General features: G+C 38.8%; 1 protein-coding gene across 1 annotated transcript in view; it reads right to left on the reverse strand.

The window, feature by feature from the left end:
- LOC137286332 (potassium voltage-gated channel subfamily KQT member 1-like) overlaps positions 1 to 18,836 on the reverse strand; it is a 116,932-nt gene that overhangs the window by 22,257 nt on the left and 75,839 nt on the right. Inside the window, exons 6-8 of the mRNA XM_067818122.1 lie at positions 13,695 to 13,791; positions 12,993 to 13,121; positions 12,209 to 12,319 (exon numbers count right to left, since the gene is read on the reverse strand). Coding sequence (XP_067674223.1) covers positions 12,209 to 12,319; positions 12,993 to 13,121; positions 13,695 to 13,791 — 337 coding nt within the window. The remainder of the gene's footprint in view (positions 1 to 12,208; positions 12,320 to 12,992; positions 13,122 to 13,694; positions 13,792 to 18,836) is intronic.

Genomic DNA, 18,836 nt, shown 5'->3' on the forward strand with positions numbered 1-18,836 from the left:
TGGTCCGAATTCCATTGCACTCTGATGGTATAGATTCATGGTTTGTTTGGTCCGAATTCCACTGCACTCTGATGGTAAATATTCATGGTTTGTCTGGTCCGAATGCCACTGCACTCTGATGGTATGTCCGAATGCCACTGCACTCTGATGGTATGTCCGAATGCCACTGCACTCTGATGGTATAGATTCATGGTTTGTCTGATCCGAATGCCACTGCACTCTGATGGTATGTCCGAATGCCACTGCACTCTGATGGTATAGATTCATGGTTTGTTTGGTCCGAATTCCACTGCACTCTGATGGTAAATATTCATGGTTTGTCTGGTCCAAATGCCACTGCACTCTGATGGTATAGATTTATGGTTTGTCTGGTCCAAATGCCACTGCACTCTGATGGTATAGATTCATGGTTTGTTTGGTCCGAATGCCACTGCACTCTGATGGTAAATATTCATGGTTTGTCTGATCCGAATGCCACTGCACTCTGATGGTATAGATTCATGGTTTGTTTGGTCCGAATTCCATTGCACTCTTATGGTATAAATTCATGGTTTGTCTGATCTGAATTCCACTGCACTCTGATGGTAAAGATTCATGGTTTGTTTGGTCCAAATGCCACTGCACCCTGATGGTAAAGATTCATGGTTTGTCTGGTCCAAATGCCACTGCACTCTGATGGTATGTCCAAATGCCACTGCACTTTGATGGTATAGATTCATGGTTTGTCTGGTCCAAATGCCACTGCACCCTGATGGTAAAGATTCATGGTTTGTCTGGTCCAAATGCCACTGCACTCTGATGGTATAGATCCATGGTTTGTCTGGTCCGAATGCCACTGCACTCTGATGGTATAGATTCATGGTTTGTCTGGTCCAAATGCCACTGCACTCTGATGGTATAGATTCATGGTTTGTCTGGTCCGAATGCCACTGCACTCTGATGGTAAATATTCATGGTTTGTCTGGTCCAAATGCCACTGCACTCTGATGGTATAGATTCATGGTTTGTCTGATCCGAATGCCACTGCACTCTGATGGTAAATATTCATGGTTTGTCTGGTCCAAATGCCACTGCACTCTGATGGTAAATATTCATGGTTTGTCTGGTCCAAATGCCACTGCACTCTGATGGTAAATATTCATGGTTTGTCTGGTCCAAATGCCACTGCACTCTGATGGTATAGATTCATGGTTTGTCTGATCCGAATGCCACTGCACTCTGATGGTAAATATTCATGGTTTGTCTGGTCCAAATGCCACTGCAATCTTATGGTAAATATTCATGGTTTGTCTGGTCCGAATGCCACTGCACTCTGATGGTAAAGATTCATGGTTTGTCTGGTCCAAATGCCACTGCACCCTGATGGTAAAGATTCATGGTTTGTCTGGTCCAAATGCCACTGCACTCTGATGGTATGTCCAAATGCCACTGCACTTTGATGGTATAGATTCATGGTTTGTCTGGTCCAAATGCCACTGCACCCTCATGGTAAAGATTCATGGTTTGTCTGGTCCAAATGCCACTGCACTCTGATGGTATAGATTCATGGTTTGTTTGGTCCGAATTCCATTGCACTCTGATGGTATAGATTCATGGTTTGTTTGGTCCAAATGCCACTGCACTCTGATGGTAAATATTCATGGTTTGTCTGGTCCGAATGCCACTGCACTCTGATGGTAAATATTCATGGTTTGTCTGATCCGAATGCCACTGCACTCTGATGGTATGTCCGAATGCCACTGCACTCTGATGGTAAAGATTCATGGTTTGTCTGGTCCGAATGCCACTGCACTCTGATGGTAAATATTGATGGTTTGTCTGATCCGAATGCCACTGCACTCTGATGGTATGTCCGAATGCCACTGCACTCTGATGGTATAGATTCATGGTTTGTTTGGTCCGAATTCCACTGCACTCTGATGGTAAATATTCATGGTTTGTCTGGTCCAAATGCCACTGCACTCTGATGGTATAGATTTATGGTTTGTCTGGTCCAAATGCCACTGCACTCTGATGGTATAGATTCATGGTTTGTTTGGTCCGAATGCCACTGCACTCTGATGGTAAATATTCATGGTTTGTCTGATCCGAATGCCACTGCACTCTGATGGTATAGATTCATGGTTTGTTTGGTCCGAATTCCATTGCACTCTTATGGTATAAATTCATGGTTTGTCTGATCTGAATTCCACTGCACTCTGATGGTAAAGATTCATGGTTTGTCTGGTCCATATGCCACTGCACCCTGATGGTAAAGATTCATGGTTTGTCTGGTCCAAATGCCACTGCACTCTGATGGTATGTCCAAATGCCACTGCACTTTGATGGTATAGATTCATGGTTTGTCTGGTCCAAATGCCACTGCACCCTGATGGTAAAGATTCATGGTTTGTCTGGTCCAAATGCCACTGCACTCTGATGGTATAGATCCATGGTTTGTCTGGTCCGAATGCCACTGCACTCTGATGGTATAGATTCATGGTTTGTCTGGTCCAAATGCCACTGCACTCTGATGGTATAGATTCATGGTTTGTCTGGTCCGAATGCCACTGCACTCTGATGGTAAATATTCATGGTTTGTCTGGTCCAAATGCCACTGCACTCTGATGGTATAGATTCATGGTTTGTCTGATCCGAATGCCACTGCACTCTGATGGTAAATATTCATGGTTTGTCTGGTCCAAATGCCACTGCACTCTGATGGTAAATATTCATGGTTTGTCTGGTCCAAATGCCACTGCACTCTGATGGTATAGATTCATGGTTTGTCTGGTCCAAATGCCACTGCACTCTGATGGTATAAATTCATGGTTTGTCTGATCCGAATTCCACTGCACTCTGATGGTAAATATTCATGGTTTGTCTGGTCCAAATGCCACTGCAATCTTATGGTATAGATTTATGGTTTGTCTGGTCCAAATGCCACTGCACTCTGATGGTATAGATTCATGGTTTGTTTGGTCCGAATTCCATTGCACTCTGATGGTATAAATTCATGGTTTGTCTGATCTGAATTCCACTGCACTCTGATGGTAAATATTCATGGTTTGTCTGGTCCAAATGCCACTGCACCCTGATGGTAAAGATTCATGGTTTGTCTGGTCCAAATGCCACTGCACTCTGATGGTATGTCGAAATGCCACTGCACTCTGATGGTATAGATTCATGGTTTGTCTGGTCCAAATGCCACTTGACCCTGATGGTAAAGATTCATGGTTTGTCTGGTCCGAATGCCACTGCACTCTGATGGTATAGATTCATGGTTTGTCTGGTCCGAATGCCACTGCACTCTGATGGTAAAGATTCATGGTTTGTCTGGTCCAAATGCCACTGCACCCTGATGGTAAAGATTCATGGTTTGTCTGGTCCGAATGCCACTGCACTCTGATGGTATAGATTCATGGTTTGTCTGGTCCGAATGCCACTGCACTCTGATGGTATAGATTCATGGTTTGTCTGGTCCAAATGCCACTGCACTCTGATGGTAAATATTCATGGTTTGTCTGGTCCGAATTCCACTGCACTCTGATGGTAAATATTCATGGTTTGTCTGGTCCAAATGCCACTGCACTCTTATGGTATAGATTTATGGTTTGTCTGGTCCAAATGCCACTGCACTCTGATGGTATAGATTCATGGTTTGTTTGGTCCGAATTCCATTGCACTCTGATGGTATAAATTCATGGTTTGTCTGATCTGAATTCCACTGCACTCTGATGGTAAATATTCATGGTTTGTCTGGTCCAAATGCCACTGCACCCTGATGGTAAAGATTCATGGTTTGTCTGATCCGAATGCCACTGCACTCTGATGGTATGTCCAAATGCCACTGCACTCTGATGGTGTAGATTCATGGTTTGTCTGGTCCAAATGCCACTGCAGTCTGCTGATCTCACCTAGAGCTCAGAATGTTATGAGTAGAGAATGTTACTTACTATTGCCAAACCAACAAGCATGGAAGTATTGAAAACACAGCAACGGTCAATCTCAACAGTCATCTTATCCAGGCTTACATGACACTCCATCCTTGTGTAAATCTGTTTGTAATGAATGGACATATTTGTGCCCACTTCCTGTACAGTACCCATTATACCTCAGCCAAGTCATACCAGTCATGTATTGGAGATTCTCATCAGAAAAAACCCATCATATACTGCAAAACACAGTGGTACCCTGTCAACCTGGATTCTGATAATGATCTAAGATCTGTAATTTGGTTTCTGGAACTGGCTAGTAATTAGCTGCAATCTGCACAATAGAAAGCTTCACTCATCCAGAAAACCAGCTGAGGCGTTATCACAGCCATGCAAGTCAGCTGGTCGTGACAGGAGCCTCTCTTGATCACATAACAATCCACCCCACATGTCACTTGTTTGTAAGAATGCTTGTCAGATCACAATCAATTCAAAATTCAGTTTAATTAGTGATCCTTCTGAGCGGTTGCAAGCAGATCAGTTTGAATTATGCCTTTCGTTATTGGCAAATTGAGGAAAATCTTGTAGTTATTAATCGCAAGAGCATCTGTAGTAACACAAGGGCATTGATGACAGACTTTGATTGGCTACAACACTTCGATCAACAGACTTAGTCATGTGGACAGAAACTGATTTTACCATTTGACAATGCTATTTGTCACAACTGCTCATGGTTGAAATTAAATCTGTTGGACATCAGATATGGGCTTCATACTTTGTTCCCATGTCAGGAATCAAACCTGGATCTTGCCATACTGAGTGAACACTGGAGCCACTATGCTACCCAGCCCTCCTTTATACCTAGTAGAGGAATTGAAAATGCTAGGTGTAACTGATGTAGAAATGTGTTTTCGTCTGAATATTGTACACACTGAATCAGATTATACAGAAGAATACAGAATAAAGATAAATCTATGACACTATTTCATCACTGAAGCAGATACTATTATCACTGTGTCTGCACAGTTGCATCACAGCACTTGTGCTGTTGACATTTACAGCAATACTTGTGTCATGACAGCCAGTGCATACACCTACAGGTCAACAGTATAATCAATAGCCATGCACTTTTGCTGGGGGATCCAGCCTCTCGTACTCCCTACACCACACATGCATCCTCCCATTGTGGCATGTGGAAACTTGGCATTTTTTTCATTCACAGGAATTATCAATACCTGCTTACAGAACAGTATTAAACACCAAGTCACCAGTTGAAATTCTGCAGTTAAAATGCAGATGTTCCTACTTCATGTTAATATAGAACTAATGTTGATGTAGGACCAATAAGAAATGTTCAGCAATATTCAAATCATATCATGACATGTGCACCAGAAATAAGTTTCAAACAGGAAGAAATTTGAAAATAACGAAAGTTTTACATAATCTAATGTAAGTTCATGTACAAATTTTAAAGACCTTTAAATTCAAAGAAACAATTACTCAAAATTCTAAATTTGCAGAAACTAACAGTCCAAGTGCTCATGGTCCGGAATCTTTGATTTAATAATTTGTCACTAAACTTTCATTACCAGTTATGATGTGAATCAGTGGATCAATATTTTAGAGTGATTTCCATATTTTCCCTGCTTGATATAAGATGGTTTGTAATCCAAAATCTACAGAAAATAGGTGGTTTTAAGTGCTGAATAGTATTTCCATCATACTGTGCTGTGTTTTCTGATTCTGAGTGTATATCACTTTATGGAATCATAATCAAAGCCTTATTTCACTTTGCTGCCACACAATCATTCACATCATCGTAACATCTAAGATTTGAACCAAGGAGATCCTGTAATGACAAGGGGAGGCAATCTTTAGGTTGCACTGATTACTGGGCACTTGTTGAACATTTCATTATCAGTCCACAGTATTAGCAGACTTCACAATATTTGATTACTGCTTGTTTCAGTCAAAATTACTCCACAAACTACTAAGGCCATTACAAACACCTCAAGTTTCTCCATTATTTCCTATCTATGTCAAACAATAAAACAATTTTGTAATTCTGTTTACTAAACTAGCTTGAAAGTACTCAGGTCTTAGACAACTAGATAATTCTCTCTCTCGCCAGACCAAATTTTGTTTTATGGATCCATCAGTTGTATTTTTCCAGAATAATTAAATAAGAAAAAAAATTCAATAAAAAAAAATTCAAATCCTAATGCTTTTATTGGACAAAAATGTAAACTTACAAGAAAAATTCATAAATTGCCAAAAGTAAAATACCTGCAGTATTTAAAAGCAACATTACTATGTCTGGTGATTTAAACAAAAAAAATGCCACCACCCTTTAGGTTTTCTGAGGACAAAAATCTGTAGAGCAAGAAATAAAATTAGTCTGGTCTGAAGATCAAATCAACTGCACATATACTGGAATAACACCCTTCCTCTCTGTTTAAGCCTGTGAACATCTCAGTCTGTAGTGCACAGAGACCCACAACCTTGTGTCAGACACGCACAAAATGCTGTATCCAAGTGAACTGTGACTGAAGATTGGTTAGGCAATACAGGATTGTAAACACGGTTTTCCTTACCCTTTTTAACTGCAGTTCAGCAGCATTATACTTTAGTTTTACAATAATTGAAATTCTTGGTTTCTTCTTTCTCAGCTAGTCCAAATAAATATTGGTGGGAGGTTAAAGGAACACTATCTTGTAGACAATATTTCCCTCACAACTGTTCACTGTAGCAGTTTAATACATACTATTTTAAAAAAAGTAACTGTTAATACTGTCATAAATCATGTTCACCATGCAACTACTATTAACACAGCTGCATGGTGGAGTCAATGTGATTAACCCACTAAGATTTTCTAAGGTGCCCTGAGGCCAAGTGGGTCCAGTTATCTGTGTCACTGCAATTTGCTGATCTGATTATAAACTTGAATCCCTGCTGTCTTCACCCTACCCATAGTAGTGACCCATGTGAGACATACATCACATCAGGCTTTCCTAAAACAGGGTTTTAACACACATCGATGTAGTTGGAACACTGTGAAGCAGTGTTAAACCCGACCACCTCACTCACTCAATATTAAGTGCCCGAAATTGAACAAGTTCATCAATTTTATATCATAACAATATGTTTTGGGGTGATGTCAACCAATTAACGGCAGACAGGTTTTCTTGACATGATGGAACATGAAAAGACTGCAAATTGATTTTTCATTTACGTTAGAAGGTATAAAGGTCAAGTCTGACATTGGCAGTTAACACTAATCCAAGCTGCTTTCAGTATAACACAACATATCACTTCTTGTCAGCTGGGAGAAACACCATGAGTGAGTGAGTGAGTGAGTGAGTGAGTGAGTGGAGGCAGGCATCTAAATCAGTCCATCCTAGACGTAAGACGACTGTGCTTAGATATTATCATCACTAGTTACAAAATCTGGTCATCTAGCTGTTGGACAGGTCAAAATCCACAGGAGTGCAACAACTGTATACAACCCTGTGATTATGCTACAGAGAAATTGTTAGGGCATTTTCAAGTCACGTGAAAGTATTGATAGACGCTGTTCTGTCCCTGGAGGGATATTTTGGATGATAGTCAATGACTGATAAAATGGGTGTGAGTGAATTTAGTTTTATGTCTCTTACAGTAATATTTCAGCAATGTCATGGAGGAGGGAATAGAACCTGGGCCTTTGGTGTGACAAGGAAACAATTTAACCACCGGGCTACCCAACAGCTCCCTGAGAAAATGAAGTGATCGTGGTGGAATCTTGAACACTCACAGGGGCAGATACAGGATCTTGGAGGAGGAGGGTGCACACAAATCAAGTCAAAGGGACTTTGGATGCTGTGCCTTGGGATCAACTCTGGTACATGTAGTCAGGGTGGAATGCATCAGTCACATGTGGGTTGAAACACATACAGACATTGTTCACACTTCTGGGTATTTCTAAATTTTACATGAAATAATTTCTGAGTGTGACTGCAGAAATTTTCTCATGAAATAAGACAAACAGAATTGAGGTGAGCTAGTGTTGGCACACAATACACCAGAACAGTCAACACACTGGTCCTTCAGTGTGAGAAGCGACCTAAGATGAGCATGCCGTAATGTTGTAGTGTTTTTTTGGCAGGTGTTGTATTATGTATTTTTTTGTCATTCAATAAGAAAGAACAAATATGACATATTTTAATTTATTCCTATCACCAGTCACGTGAAATTTGCCTCTAGACACTTTCCATTACAAGTAGACAGAGCCCAGTCTGACATGAATTGTTGACCTCACACACCCTTGGTACTGATCTAGTCTCATGATCTGTAGCTGCTGGCTCAAGCATTGGCTATGAGCAAACACACTAATTAATTCATTGATGGCACCCATTCATATCTATATTACAGTATAGCTGGAACAATACTGCTGTGACCTTTCAAGAACTGTAGGCATTCCTGTCAACATAAATGAAACATGAAAGTTCAGCCATCAACGAGGTAACCTTGTTTGAGCAAACCACAACCAGTGTTAGTTTGTCATAGCAGTCTCTCTAATGGGAAATCTGTTTGTCTTTACCTTCAGTTCATATCAATGACATTAACAAGTCCATCTGCACTGTTTTGTAGCCTCTCACCAAGCTTAGTAGCCAGAGCAACAGAGTAATCTGTGCAGTGAGAATCAATGAAGTAACAACACAGGAGGGGTTTATACATTAAGTGAATACTTTTAGGGTGCAGGTTTCTGAAACAACTGCAGCATCATTAATTTCATTACATCCCTGGTTTTGAAAAACAATTCACATGATTTTATTTGGAATTCAACAAATTACACACTTCTGAATGTCCATGTAGATACATGTTACCATGGCGATAGTATATGTATATATGTGTCTGTTAACAGTAGTATACTAGTAGTATTATACTAGTACATAATTTCATATGTGCAGATACTGTAGGAAGGGTGTTTTTTGTATTACATAAATACTTGACAGAAAGGCAGATATATTGCTGGGTCCAGCATGTGTACCACCAAATTCCTATGTCAAAGAACAACCATAGTCTGTACTACTATGAAGGAAGGACTTCTCAATGTTGATGGAAAGTATCTGAGACAAGCAGAGTATATACCTTAAGGATTATCAAAAACTCTGCGTGGATTACATAATCACAGAAAGGGACAGAGTTCAATTCTGCCAAAACATTTGCCACGGACAAATTTCATTTGTGCTTGGGCACTAATTGTGTTCCTCCTGTTTTATCTACAGTCACATCTAGTCTCTTGACCTCCCTTTGCTGCTGAGCAACTGAGCTTCTGTGTTTTTTTCTTCAGTTATATACATCAGCTTGACCTCCCTTTGTTCCTTGACACACATCTGACCATCTGTTGTTATCTCTTTAAGTCCAGCATTACTTCGCATCACAGAGAGTAACAGTGTCTCTATCACCTCAGATTATCATGATCCCTCAATAGCGTATTTGCAGACACTGTACCTTAACAAGCCAGTGATCATTTTACAATTAAATCTTGTTCCTGTTACGATTACAGCTCGTGGTAGGATAAGTATGCAGCCAGGCTGAGTGGCAACATGACAGAAACTGGATAGAGGAGCATTGGCCTACAGTTTCCATCTTGACAAATCCTCTTCACACCTCTCATAACTGTCTCTTACAATGTGGAGATGCTCCCACAAATTCACTTACTGTCTTCAAGGGATATAGCCAGTCTTTTGCCTCTGACACAAGGACTGGACCACAAAACTATTCAATGACACAAAACAAATAAAATATTTATGAGGATATCCCATGGTGATTAAGGCATCACACTTGTTATGGAAAGCTTCAAATCAGGAAATGGATGGTGGTGTGATTGTGTAGTCAAGTGTGTAAGGCAGAGAGGGTTAACACTTCCCAGAGCTTGGTTAATGGAGCAGAGGCATTGCCAAACAAATCCATACTCCTGTACTGTGTTCACTCTAACACAATGTACTGAGGCTGAGCATTAGTAACAGAGTGAGTGTGTATTAGAATATGAGTGAGTGTGTATTAGAATACGAGTGAGTGAGTGAGTGAGTGAGGAAGCACATTCAATATTCAATTCAAGTCTATAATGAAATTTATTTTATTCAGCATACAGTTCAATGGCTTTGAACTGAAAACTGCTTATGACACATCCAGTCCAACATAATTTTACTAAATATTGCTAATAAAGCATTCAGTTATAATCCTTTAAGTTAAATACTGTTTATTTGCCATTCAACCTTATTTTGTGGTGGTGGGGTAGCCTAGTGGTTAAAGAGTTTGCTCATCTCACCAATGACTTGGGTTCAATTCCCCACATGGCCAAAATGTCCAAAGCCCATTTCTGGTGTCTTCGTGCCATGACGCTGCTGGAAAAAATGCTCTCTCACTAAACACTATTTATTTAGTTAATTACCTCCTTTTCCACAGTTGGATATCCACAGCTAAAAATCACATTGTCATCATTTGGTTTAACTTCTCTTTAATGAAAAAACAGCTATCCAAAGCAACGTCCCTTTATATTAACCTGTCATTTCTATTCTTGTTTTTCTCTAATTTCACATTTATACAGTATTACCATGCCAGTGCTGAACACACTGCACTGTGGCATCCAAATTCAGATCTGTCAGGATGAAATCATAGACATATATCTTGATAACTAATGTACTGCAAGGAATCGATGTAGAAGTGTGCTTCAGTATATACACAGACTGTCAGTCCTCACAGCCATCATCCTGCAGTACATGAAATTATAATGGCAGCTTGTGTTTTTAGACCCTTTGAAAATCTTGTATCTCTTTGAAGTTGAAATTTGTATCAAGGAAGTGATTACATGTGCAGAATACGATGAGCAGGGAACAAATCTCAAATAAATCACTTCATTCCACCTGGAATTAAAGTGAAGCTCTCAATGACAAATAGTACTCACTACCAATCTTTGCTAACCTCCTGAAGTAGTCTTTCAGGTGATATGAGTTACCTTCATTAATTTCAACGATTGATTAGTCTATGAGGTATGAATGGACACACAGGGCAGGTAACTTGACATGAGGCACACCACAGGAATGGATCCAAGGGTTTGTGGCATTTGACCTAAATAGTGGAGCTACAGAAGCTGAATCAAAGGGGAGACTGACCATGTATATCACACCTGCCTCCTCTCATGTCTGTATTACATGGAGATATTAATCATGTCTGTATTACATGGAGGTATGAATCATGTCTGTATTACAAGGAGATATTAATCATGTCTGTATTACATGGAGGTATGAATCATGTCTGTATTACATGGAGGTATGAATCATGTCTGTATTACATGGAGATATGAATCATGTCTGTATTACATGGAGGTATGAATCATGTCTGTATTACATGGAGGTATGAATCATGTCTGTATTACATGGAGGTATGAATCATGTCTGTATTACATGGAGATATGAATCATGTCTGTATTACATGGAGGTATGAATCATGTCTGTATTACATGGAGGTATGAATCATGTCTGTATTACAAGGAGATATGAATCATGTCTGTATTACAAGGAGATATTAATCATGTCTGTATTACATGGAGATATTAATCATGTCTGTATTACATGGAGGTATGAATCATGTCTGTATTACATGGAGATATGAATCATGTCTGTATTACATGGAGATATTAATCATGTCTGTATTACAAGGAGATATGAATCATGTCTGTATTACAAGGAGATATTAATCATGTCTGTATTACATGGAGGTATGAATCATGTCTGTATTACATGGAGATATGAATCATGTCTGTATTACATGGAGATATTAATCATGTCTGTATTACAAGGAGATATGAATCATGTCTGTATTACAAGGAGATATTAATCATGTCTGTATTACATGGAGGTATGAATCATGTCTGTATTACATGGAGATATGAATCATGTCTGTATTACATGGAGGTATGAATCATGTCTGTATTACATGGAGGTATGAATCATGTCTGTATTACAAGGAGATATGAATCATGTCTGTATTACAAGGAGATATTAATCATGTCTGTATTACATGGAGGTATGAATCATGTCTGTATTACATGGAGGTATGAATCATGTCTGTATTACATGGTGATATGAATTTTGTCAGTATTAATCTCATAATGACTCTTGTGGAACTACTTGTATTGTAATTTTTTTTCACACTTAGCCCTCCAAAAAACTCAAATATGCATTGTATGACAACTTCCAGTAAGATTTCAATCAAGGCAATTGTTTCAATTGATTATTTTTTCAACTTACGGCAGGAAGAGCAAAGAAAGATATTGCAAACACAGCAAAACAGGAGGCAACGATCTTCCCCATCCACGTCTGGGGCACCTTGTCTCCGTAGCCTATAGTCATCACAGTAATCTGAAACATAGAGCATCCTTCATATGCTATGCAGAAGAAGAAGAACTTCTTTCAAACTACTATAGATAATTGGTCATGGCATGACAGATTAATCAGTCATGAAAAACAGGATGTTCTGTGCTTTCTCATGTCATATTATCAACAGTCATATGACAGAATTGGGTGCTTTGTAACTTGTCATGACATATTAACAACATTTGTATGAAACAATTGGGTGCTAGATTTTCCATTTTGTCCTCTGCTCTATGCACACCTCTGTCAATCTTTCTATACAAGAACTACAGACTAAAAGTTTGTTTGTTGTTAAATGCACATCAATGTTCCATTTATATAGTGGAGATCTGTAAATAATCAGACAATCCAGTGATCAACATCACGAACATCAATCTATACAGTTGGGATACGATGGAATGTATCAACCAATGATCACCTAATCCTATTAGCCAATTCTTGTAGCAAGCATTTTCTGCTGAAGACCAATTCTAAAAATATACCTGGTTGTGTTTTGCACCAATGTTAACAATATTCCAGCAACATCACAGCAAGGAATAGGCTTCACACATTGTACTCATGTGGGGAATCAAACCCGTGCCTTAATGGCATGATGAGTGAATGATTCAACCAATAGGCTTCCTGGCATCTTCACCGATCTACGACCAAACTGTTCACTCACCACTCCCCACCAGAGGGCATCTGCATAGCTGGAGAAGTCTTTCCGGCCATCCTCTCGCTCCGCCAGATACACGAAGTAGGAAGAAAATATAAGGCCCAGGAATCCTATATACAGTGTTGTAATTAACTCCTGAAACATGGAACATTAGGAATATGTCTCCAGTGTCTATAAAATCTTGAAATATTTCTAGACTAGTGTCGGGTATTCCAAACAAGTCACTATTACTGACTAAAATTGTATTTTCTGTACTTATTTCCTCTATTGTGATCCATTATTTTGCTGCATATGCTATTATGGTAGTGTGTTTGAAAATGCAAGATGTGAATCTGTCTCAGTCTCAGCTGGGAATCTTGTATGATCATTAAATTTTTTCAGAAGATGTGTAAATCAGACTGAAAGATACCTTCAGGAAGAAAATTAAATTATCATGCTGTTCGTGATTTCTGGAAGAACCTCGTAATTCCTACAAGTCATTAACATTCATACAGCATTGTGACACGGTGAGGTGATGAGAACCCTAGTCCAGGACAAGCACAGGACAATGATGCTCCTACAGACTCTAGCAAAACATTGTAAAATGTGTAAACATGTGTTGCATTCCAACTTGGTAAAGCACTAACTTCTAAAACCTCTTCCATTAGACAAATATTTGCTTGATTAGCAAGAAATACTGATCTGATTATTCAGCATTTTGTTACATACCTGTCTATGTAGATATATTACAGAACCTAGTAGCCGCCAGGTGCCGCCCTGTCGGTCCACGTGCAACATACGCAGAATCTGCAGGAACCTCACTCCTCTGTAAAGAAGAGTTCGCTGATGTACATGCAGTGTGCATGTAGACTACACTGTGTGCATAGATGGAAGGTAGTGCAGGATGTGCACCAGTGATGGTGTAGGATACACATAACAATATATTGCATGATTTCTGTCACATTTTACATAAACTTGACCACACATGAACCTCTGTCTGGTGGCCATAGCAACATGGTGTGTTTCCTGTCATGGGCACACTGTCTGATTCCTATTCCTGATGTCCCACACTGTTGTAGCGCTGTGTGCCATTATACACAGCGAACTTAGCAGTAAGGTGATCGTAACTCCTATACCTTAACATAGACTTAGAACTATCATAGTGGTAACAGCCCCCTGGGCTGCAGAAAGCTCTCATAGTGCTGCTCATGGTGATTAGATCTCCCATACTTCAACAAAAGTTCAAGATTGCTTTGAGCAACAGGCTCAAAGGATATGGTTAAAGGCAGTACAAAACTACAGTCACTCACTCAAGTTCAAGTGATATAAAATTGTCATAAAGTTGGGGAGACTTTATCATCACATCTGACATATCGACAAACAGTCCTAAACAGACTCATGGGTTATACTTCTGAACTGGATAGAACTTAGAATACAATCTTACTTCTAAGGCTCTATCAGACTGTTTTTTTCATTACACATTACACTACTTAGCATAATGAGGTTTAAATACTCCTGCATTTCGATACAGCATCAAGTCACATATAATTCTCATGCCACCCCAAGGAATCCAATCTTTGAGAAAAAGAGATTTTTTGAGTATTATGTGCTGGAAAATAACATTGTATCCAACAAACTCAATAAATATTTGAAACAGGACAAGCCATCCTCAGATTAATGATCTACATGGACACTGTCTTTCCTGTACTAAGATAAGCTTTGTTTTATATGTAGAGATCAACATTATGGAGTGTAATATTTTGATAACAAATAAGAAAAGAGTATTGCAACTTTTCATCACTATCATTATGTTCACCTCCTCTATGAAACACATTCGAAAAAAAAAAAATGCATCCACTTTAATGACGAAAAATACAGTAATATGAGCGTGATGATCGTGATGGAGTCTGAATGTCAACCCTAGCAAGTAAGAGAGGTGATGATGTATCTAAGACTGATGATGCTGTCAGTCAATTATAGATGTTTGACTGCTGCGTCCTAACCGGCACACATCGCCAGGCTAATGACTTCTCTCATGGCATGGTGTTACTGACAGAACAAAGCCAATTCATCATTCATTATATCAACTATGTGTGGTACACAACACTGGTCGGGGATCCACCAACAGATAGAGTCTTAAATCGGATATATTAAAATCTTCATCATTCTCCATAATGAATTTCCATAATGCTCCTGATGGATATTTTGTGTCATATTCATAAAACAATTGTTTGAAAGATGATTACATTAGCTTAACTCTAACAAATGATTCAATTTTGTCTTCCTTAATATTTAGGTCATTTGTTGCCATGGTAACACAGGAAGGTAATACTGCATATATAATTACTGGTTCAAGATTAATATGTGATGAGTGAAGATGAAATGAGGGGAAAATTTAAAATAACACAAAAAAAGAAAATTTCGGCACATTTTCACCTAAAAACATCAGGAATGATTCACATCTTGAAAAAGACAAGTTAAGAATCCAGAATTATTTCACTTGACAACAGTAAACATGTCATATCATGAAGAACCAGATATTGTTGACGTAAAATGCAAAAGACCTTCACCAAAACTGAACATCCCATAAAGACGAAAAGTGGCTGCCTGGGCAGTCTATAATATGTTTAAGCCAGTTAGACACTGACTTATCCACAAACATATTTTCAAAGGCCATAACAAGATTATCATCTTTAAAAACATTTTTCCTGTTCACGTGAAGATGATACAGTACATATGTCGGTGAGTACAGAGATTGACTGATCCATCTTGGCTGATGACCTAACTAGGTCAGCTTGGAAAGACATTCTGCAATTTCTTCAAGTTCATCCTCCAGTTGTTGCAAAAGGAAAACTTTGAGGGAAATATGTCCTTGAATTAGACCATTTCCTTCATGTATGAATGCCAAGCAATGGCAGAATGACCGTAATAGACTTCAAGAATAAGATGCCTCTTTACATTTTGGGGGAAAGTTTATGGGCATGGTTAAAACAAAGTACAACTGTAAAACATGGACTGTTGTGACTGCCATACTGAACCTTTTCATACGTTGAATATGTGAACCTTTTCAACAGAGCAGGGTGGAACTGAGTGTGTTGCAGCCCCATTTGTTCTGTGTAAGAGATGAAACTGTTGATGACAGACAACAAAAGACTGAAATATTCCCTCATCTTATTGCCAGTCTGGTGAACTAACTTCAAGGAAGTAGCCAAAGTATGCAACACTCAGCAATATTTCAGCTGTATGGGAAATATAATCTGTGCAACTGAGATATCCAAGTCTAATAACTGAGAACTACTGATACCCTCAAAACAGAGTAAAATTATCCTTGACAGAGTAAAATTATCATTGACAGAGTAAAATTATCATTGACAGAGTAAAATTATGAAATATAGAATTAAATTTTTATTGTGTGCATTAAAATTCTGGCAATCTGATTGGTTAACTGGGAGCATTTCTTTTGATTTCATTTCCCAATGAATCTGAAAAAAAATAAGCCACGCCCCCCGAACCGGACTACTTTCGGACCTGAGGAACGTCGGGGAATACCTTTACACAGCGAGGGAATTCCCTTGCACCCGGGTAACTTAATCAACTTTGGGTAAACACTGAAGTGATACATTGTGGTTAACATAAACAAACAACTCAAAATTATCCGTGAACGTTAATAACGTTGGAACGCCTCGACAAGAGCATGCGCACGTTGGAACATCAGCTCATGGCATCGCAATCCCAGTCACATCACAGCCTCTTTCTACTTGCGCAAATACTGCTGCCACTAACAATCTCAGTTCCACTAACTTCATATCATCGGGTTCCGTTTTCATTTCTCACTTTTCAAATTGTCTCTTTCAGTTCGCAGGTAGTAATTCAAACGTTTGAACTTGAAACTTTGCCGATACCGGGACGCGTCACGTTGAGTTGTTCCACTCTGATTCGCCTACCGATGTTAGCTTGGTTGATTGACAGCTGTTTGGGGGTGCTCTATGCTGATTGGCTAATGGTTTGGCAGGCGTGTCATATTATGTAAATGAGTCACCTGAGCCATGTCACGCCATTACCGAATTCTTACACCGAAAATGTTAATCGGTGGTAACAAAGATATCTGTTTCGATGAATATGATTATGTTTAAAGAAAATATTGTTGACAGGGTATAGTATTTGTTGCTGAATTTAATTATAAGGATTGACTTTGTATTTCTTTCGTTGCATTGAAGTATGAAACTAAAAACCAATGTGTAAACTTTTGTAAGAATCCGCTACGCGGATTCATACAGTTTGCACATTGGTTTTTAGTTTCATACTTCAATGCAACGAAAGAAATACACAGTCAATCCTTAAATAATGTAATCAACTGCTAAAGCCTTAAAGGAAGCATGTCTAACTTTTCCGGTTCATACATTAACACTGACTTACAACTGGCACTTATAGCTATCTGAGCTCTCACTTGTGCTCTTTTCTATTTAAACAGTTATCTATTTCTATCAAAATTATATATTTTCATAAGTCTATGACCACAGTACCTACATGACTGTCTGTATCCATGGTTGATAACATAATATTGTTTAATGACAAAAATGATTAAACTCCATGGTTGCATCACAAATCACTGATGTTCTCATTTGTTTCTTATGACACACTCGTTAATTTTGACTTTTTCATGTTCAGAATATGCATCATCAAATGGTCATGTTTGTGTATCTATTTGTTTCGTAATGTTCTGGAAAAATTACCTCTAAGAAATCTCGAGTGCAGGTATAAGGTAATATGCATACATTATGCTAGCTCATTAGTCTAAACTGGTCTAGTCCAATAAATCCATTTCAGTATGAAATAGACTTCTTCATAGCTTTACTAGTCTACGTGTATATGTTGTTGAGTAAATGAATAAATACAGTACTAGGAATAGACAATGCCAGAGCTCACTGTCTCTAGTTTCATTCGCCCAGGTTCACGCTATAGATAATGGTGCTTCTGTTGTTGTCTAGTCTAATATACATATTCCTATTACAGCTATTCTTATCAAGGAATGTCCAATCAGGCTGAGAGTTATTTTCATACTGATTTGATATTACTTGTCAATTACCTTAAACTTTAAGAAAAACTAATCACAATTTATGAAAAGGAGTTACAATTGCATGAAATAATGGCTGAGCAATGAGCACAAATTGAAACAAGTAAAGATCAACATTCACAATGACCATTAAGTAGGCAGCAATGAAGAAAAAACCTTTTCCCAAGTGTCATACATATCCATTTATAAAATGTCATTAATCTCTCAGTATTCCAAATACACAAGCACTGAAGCTATATTTAATAGTCTTGTGTTAGCTAATGTCTCCATAATTGAATCAGTGCATCTACCATCCCATTCCTAGTGAGTGAACCACCAACATGTCCCCACTGGAATACTGGCGCCGCATCTCCCCTCGGTTTGGAGGGAAAATGTAAAACCTTAAACTAGGAACAAGGCATGTGCATCACCTGAGGTTTTACATTTAGAGCAAATGCGAGGATTTTTTTAACGAAACTTATGAAGCATAAAGAATAGCAGAGAGGGCAAGTGAGTGAGTTTAGTTTTATGTCGCATTTAGCTGCATTTTAGCAATATCATGGTAGGGGACACCACAAAATGGGCTTCACATATTGTACTCAAGTGGGGAATTAAACTTGGGTATTTGGCGTGACAGGTGAACACTTTAACCACTTGGCAACCCCACCTGCCCTGCAAAATGGCAGAGGGAATAACATACATACCATGATAATATATATGTAACGATGTAGTAGTGTACAACAAAAGCAGAACCAAGCCTAAAACCCCTTACTAATATGTAGTATCTGTCAGCAGGTTACAGTGTGATGGCAATATGT

The sequence above is a fragment of the Haliotis asinina genome, chromosome 6, assembly GCF_037392515.1.
Source record: "Haliotis asinina isolate JCU_RB_2024 chromosome 6, JCU_Hal_asi_v2, whole genome shotgun sequence".
Taxonomy (NCBI): domain Eukaryota; kingdom Metazoa; phylum Mollusca; class Gastropoda; order Lepetellida; family Haliotidae; genus Haliotis; species Haliotis asinina.